Source organism: Hylobates moloch, unplaced genomic scaffold (assembly GCF_009828535.3).
Source record: "Hylobates moloch isolate HMO894 unplaced genomic scaffold, HMol_V3 SCAFFOLD_10, whole genome shotgun sequence".
Classification (NCBI taxonomy): Eukaryota; Metazoa; Chordata; class Mammalia; order Primates; family Hylobatidae; genus Hylobates; species Hylobates moloch.
The window spans coordinates 24,442,006-24,447,915 of NW_026652285.1; the positions used below are offsets into that span (position 1 = coordinate 24,442,006).

A 5,910-nucleotide genomic window follows, 5' to 3' on the forward strand; every position below is an offset into this window, starting at 1 on the left:
TCTCTCAACACCTCCACATTGGGGATCAAGTCTCCAACACATTCAAACCACAGCAACCGTCATCACTGGACAGAGCTCCAGTTCTCCAGATAAAGGGTTCACGGAGGAAGGGATTCAGAAGAGTGCCAACTTCAGCGGTCAGCTTGCCCAGCACTTGTCTCTGTTGGGTTGCTTTTCTCATCCTCTTCCTTTTTTTTTTTTTTTTTTGAGATGGAGTCTCGCTCTGTCACCCAGGCTGGAGTGCAGTGGCCCGATCTTGGCTCACTGCAACCTCCCCCTCCTGGGTTCAAGTGATTCTCCTGCCTCAGCCTCCCGAGTAGCTGGGATTACAGTAGCTGCCACCATGCCCAGCTTATTTCTGTATTTTTTAGTAGAGACGGGGTTTCACCTTGTTGGCCAGGCTGGTCTCAAACTCCTGATCTCAGGTGATCCACCCGCCTTGACTTCCCAAAGTGCTGGGATTATAGACATGAACCACTGTGCCCTGCCACCCTCTTCCTTTTAAGGGCAGCTAACGTAAGGATGAGGCCTCTGTCGGCAATGCTGTCAGAGGGTACTTGGCTCCGTAAAGGGAAAGGATGAGTTATTTACTTCAGTGATTTGAATTTGGGGTTTTCTGGGGTGTCTGTTTCCAGGTGGACCAAAGCGCACAATCTCCTATGTCAGCAGAAGATTCAGAAGTTTCAGATAGCCCAGGTGGTTAGAGAGTCCAATGCAATGCTCAGGTAAGCGTCTTGCTCTGGAAGACATTTCTATCAGACTATTAAGAACTATTTTGTTCAAAAAAAGGAGGTGGGGGAAGAGTAGAGAGGAGTTAGTTGCTTAAAGGACCGGAAGGGACATGGTACTATGAACAACTGATGTGATACAGCTAAAGCATTTCTTACCCTTGCTAGGAAACATTCAGCAGGTAGTGGATGTAGTACAAAATGGCCAGGGCACTATCTGACAACAAACCAAGTCTAGCTCTTTCTTTCTCTCTCCTTCTCTTCTCTTCTCTTCTCTTCTCTTCTCTTCTCTTCTCGAGACGGAATCTCGCTCTGTCGCCAGGCTGGAGTGCAGTGGTGCGATCTTGGCTCACTGCAACCTCCACCTCCTGGATTCAAGCGATTCTCCTGCCTCAGCCTCCCCAGTAGCTGGGATTACAGGTGTCCACCACCACGCCTAGCTAATTTTTGTATTTTTAGTAGAGACAGGGTTTCACCATGTTGGCCAGATGGTCTCAATCTCTTGACCTTGTGATCCGCCCACCTCGGCCTTCCAAAGTGCTGGGATTACAGGCGTGAGCCACCGCGCCCGGCCAAGTCTAGCTCATTTTTCACAATGGTAAAAGACTTTTGGGGTCTCTCTGGTGACTGGTGTTCTTCACGGCGACTGAGAGATGGCTAGGCTGGGACGCTTGATCATTGGCGGCCTTCACTGAACAGCTGTCTCTGCCGGAGATTTCTTTCCTGGAGGAAAGAAATCCTCATAAAGGAAGGAGTGACATGGGTGCCTGCCCTCAAGGGTTGTGCATCCTAATTGGAGAGATTGGCTAGCTCCCGAAAAGTCAAGACAGTGGAGATGTGTGCTGACCCAGTAAGTGGGAGTGCGTGTACCCTAGTGAAGGTGCCCAGGTTACAGATTAGCTTCCTGGTTGTATGGACAGCAACAGAAAACATATGCCTACCTTCCGTCATAACAGCATCTCTCCCAGGTATGTACCCCAGAGGAGTGAGGGCATGTAGCCCCTATAAGACATGCACAGGGTATTCATGGCAGCTGTATCCATAACAGCTGAAATCTGGAAATCTCTCAACTGTCTATCAAGGAGAAGCTGGGTAGATAAATTGTGGCATGTTTATATGGTAGAATAATGCTGCATAGCAGTGACAAAGAATAAACTCATTACATGCAAAATATAGATAAACTACATAGCATTATATTGAACAAAATAAGCCAGGCACAAAAGAGTACATTGTGTATGAGTCTATTTATATGAAGTCCAAGGACAGGCAAAGCTAATCAGTGGGAGGGATGATATTGACTGGGAGAGATCATGAGGGAGCCTCAAGCTAATTAGTTACATGGGTGTATACGTATGTCAAAATCAACTGAGCTGAACACTTAGGATTAGCACACTTTGACCGCTTATTGAATATATCGTATGCTCTATTTTATTTATTTATTTTTTGAGATGGAGTCTCGTTCTCTTGTCCAGGCTGGAGTGCAGTGGTGCGATCTCGCCTCATACCTGTAATCCCAGCACTTTGGGAGGCCAGGGCGGGTGGGTTGCTTGAGCCTAGGAGTTCGAGACCAGCCGGGGCAACATAGGAAAACCCCATCTTTACAAAACATAAAAAAATTAGCCAGGTGTGGTGGCGTGCACCTGTGGTCTCAGCTACTTGGGAGGTTGAGGCGGGTGGATCACTTGAACCCAGGAAGTCGAGGTCGCAGTGAACTGTGATTGTGCCACTGCACTCCGGCCTGGGCAACAGAGCAAGACCCTGTCTCACAAAAAACCCAAAAAAACAAGTAACCCAAATAGGAAGCAAAGAACAGCAGTAGAGGCAGTGCCATTTCAGAATTCCTGTATCTCTTTTCAGGGAGGGATACAAGGCCTTCTTCAACACACTCTACCATAACAACATTCCCCTTTTCATCTTTTCTGCGGGCATTGGTGATATCCTGGAAGAAATTATCCGACAGATGAAAGTGTTCCACCCCAACATCCACATCGTGTCTAACTACATGGATTTTAATGAAGATGTGAGCCAAATCCTGTTTGGGCTGGGAAAGGACGAGGGGTGGGGACCACCAGCCAGGGCAGTTAACTCTGCATGAACCCTAACCTGAGGAAGAAGGGGAGGGAAGCCATGCTGGCTTCTTCACCCTCAGGCAGTTGTTTATGGGTTACTTTTTGGCCAGGGACGGTGGCTCAGATCTGTAATCCCAGCACTTTGGGAGGCCGAGGTGGGCGGATCACTTGAGGTCAGGAGTTCGAGACCAGCCTGGCCAACATGGTGAAACTCCATCTCTACTAAAAATACAGAAATAAGCCGGGCATGGTGGTGTATGGCTGTAATCTCAGCTACTTGGGAGGCTGAGGCAGGAGAATTGCCTGAACCCAGAAGGCAGAGGTTGCAGTGAGCCAAGATCACACCACTGCACTCCATCCTGGGCGACAGAGTAAGACTCTGTCTTCAGAAAAAAACAAAAACAAAAAAACTTTCAAAGGATCCTCTCTCTTTGGTGTTTGCCTGACAGTCAACTCCCTGCCCTGGGGTACCTAATTTATGAGCCTGCCCTGCCCCATGTCACTGTCATATTATTATGTGCCATTCTGGGTCCTAGAGGGTTTGGGGTTTGATTTGTTTTTCCCAAGCCAGAGGTGGGCTGCTCCAACTCATCCACGTTCTGACTTTTTTCCCCATGAAACTGATGGTTGGAATTTTCATCATGTTGACCTGCAGTGAGGATGTGGCCCTCAGCTGAGCATTAGCACATGTGTAACCTTAGCGGCACTTGTATCACAGCTTTGTACATCCACCAGAACAGATGATCTGCAATATTGGGTGGCTCCTGTTCATTTAAACTAGGAGTTACAAACTTATGCTGTAAAAGGCCCTGTCATCAATATTTAGGCTTTGTGGGCCATGGCATCATTGTTGCAACTGCCCAACTTTGCCTCTATAGCATAAAAAAGCAGCCATAGGCATCATGTAAACAAATGAGTTTGGCCGTATCCCATTACAACTTTATTTACAGAAGCAGGCCAAGTCTGGCCCATGAGCCCTAGTTTAGGCTACAGTGAAGTTTTGGCATTATCTGTCACTTTTGGGATTCCCTTTTCTCTGTGACAGAGACAGTGGAGAGCTGGTGCCGCATGGGTCCCTGCAGCCCTTCCATCTGTCTCTTGTCTTCATTATTTAGGGTTTTCTCCAGGGATTTAAGGGCCAGCTCATACACACATACAACAAGAACAGCTCTGTGTGTGAGAACTCTGGTTACTTCCAGCAACTTGAGGGCAAAACCAATGTCATCCTGCTGGGAGACTCCATTGGGGACCTCACCATGGCCGATGGGGTTCCTGGTGTGCAGAACATTCTCAAGATTGGCTTCCTGAATGACAAGGTGGGTAGAGGACCAGGGCTGCTTCTCTTCATGGCTTTCTTCTCTTTGAATGCCCATTAAGAAATGCCTTTGAACACATTCTTCTTTTTTATTTTTATTTTTATTTTATTTTATTTATTTATTTTGAGACGGAGTCTCACTCTGTTGCCCAGGCTAGAGAGCAGTGGCGCCATCTCGGCTCACTGCAAGCTCTGCCTCCTGGGTTCACGGGAGCCTCAGGCTCCCAAGTAGCTGGGACTACAGGCGCCCGCCACCACTCCCGGCTAATTTTTTGTATTTTTAGTAGAGACGGGGTTTCACCGTGTTAGCCAGGATGGTCTCGATCTCCTGACCTTGTGATCCGCCCGCCTCGGCCTCCCAAAGTGCTGGGATTACAGGCATGAGCCACTGCACCCAGCTTTTTTTTTTTTTTTTGAGATAGAGTCTCACTCTGTCGCCCAGGCTAGAGTGCAGTGGCGCGATCCTGGCTCACTGCGAGTTCCACCTCCCAGGTTCAAGTGATTCTTCTGCCTCAGCCTCCTGAGTAGCTGAGACTATAGGTGCGCGCCACCATGCCTGGCTTATTTTTGTATTTTTACTAGAAATGGGATTTCACCATGTTGGCCAGGCTGGTTTTGAACTCCTGACCTCAAGTGATTCGCCCACCTTCGCCTCCCAAAGTGCTGGGATTACATACGTGAGCCACTGTGCCCAGCCACCTTTGAACACCTTCTGTATGCTAGACACTAGGTAAAGTATTATGGGTACAGAGGGAAGCTGTATTCTCTTGGAGCGCATAATCTCATAGGAAACAGAAACCCAGTGATTACAGCTTTGTCTTACCACATGACCTGACAGGCGTTCAGAGAGAAGATCAGGCCGGGCATGAGATCCTAGCCTCAGTTTACTGATTGTGCACCGCACTGTCACTCTTCTCAGCATTTCATGGATATTAATTCATTTGATTTTTGTGATAACCCCTTAAGGTAGTGAGTGTTATCCTCATTTTACAGATAAGGAAACTGAGGCCTGGGATTAAGTAACTTGCCTAAGATGATAGAGTTCAGGACACAGTGGGGCTGATTACCAGTCCTAAAGCCTACTGGAAGGCATGATTGAGATGGGAGATGTTGGTAGTGAGGACATTGGTTTATAATTCAGGGAAGAAAAATAACAAGAACAGATCAGGGACTGAGAGGGGTGAAAGCAGCATTGTCATAAAGGGGCCCAAATATGGGGTGAAGCTAGGCAGCTGCCAGGGTGCTTCCCCACAGCCTGCAGGCACTGGAGCCCACCAGGATGCTTAAGCCATGTAAAACTGGGTCCTGTTGGGTGTGGTGACTCACGCCTATAATCCCAGCACTTTGGGAGGCCGAGGCAGGTGGATCACCTGAGGTCAGGAGTTCGAGACCAGCCTGACCAACATGGAGAAACCCCGTCTCTACTAAAAATACAAAATGAACCAGGTGTGGTGGTGCATGCCTGTAGTCCCAGCTGCTCGGGAGCCTGAGGCAGGAGAATCGCTTGAACCCAGAGGTGGAGGTTTTAGTGAGCTGAGATTGCGCCACTGCACTCCAGTCTGGGTGACAGAGCGAGGCTCCGTCTCAAAAAAAAAAAAAAAAAAAAGGGTTGTGGTCAGGTGTGGTGGCTCATGCCTGTAATCCCCCCACTTTGGGGAGGCCAGGGCAGGGGGATCATTTGAGGCCAGGAGTTTGAGACCAGCCTGGGCAACATAGTGAGACCCTGTCTCAACAACAACAACAATGGCCGGGCGCAGTGGCTCACGCTTGTAATCCCAGCACTTTGGGAGGCCGAGGC

At 48.6% G+C, this 5,910-nt stretch overlaps 2 protein-coding genes across 2 annotated transcripts in view; one reads left to right on the forward strand and one right to left on the reverse strand.

Annotated features, from left to right (window-relative positions):
* Nucleotides 1-4,173, forward strand: part of LOC116475354 (7-methylguanosine phosphate-specific 5'-nucleotidase-like) — a 6,940-nt gene extending 2,767 nt beyond the window's left edge. Inside the window, exons 3-5 of the mRNA XM_032164712.2 lie at nt 597-725; nt 2,586-2,748; nt 3,913-4,173. Of these exons, the coding sequence (XP_032020603.1) occupies nt 597-725; nt 2,586-2,748; nt 3,913-4,173 (553 nt within the window). The remainder of the gene's footprint in view (nt 1-596; nt 726-2,585; nt 2,749-3,912) is intronic.
* A 1,069-nt stretch (nt 4,174-5,242) lies between these two features.
* Nucleotides 5,243-5,910, reverse strand: part of LOC116475355 (keratin-associated protein 4-4-like) — a 958-nt gene continuing 290 nt past the window's right edge. Inside the window, exon 2 of the mRNA XM_032164713.1 lies at nt 5,243-5,376. Within this exon, the coding sequence (XP_032020604.1) occupies nt 5,243-5,376 (134 nt within the window). The remainder of the gene's footprint in view (nt 5,377-5,910) is intronic.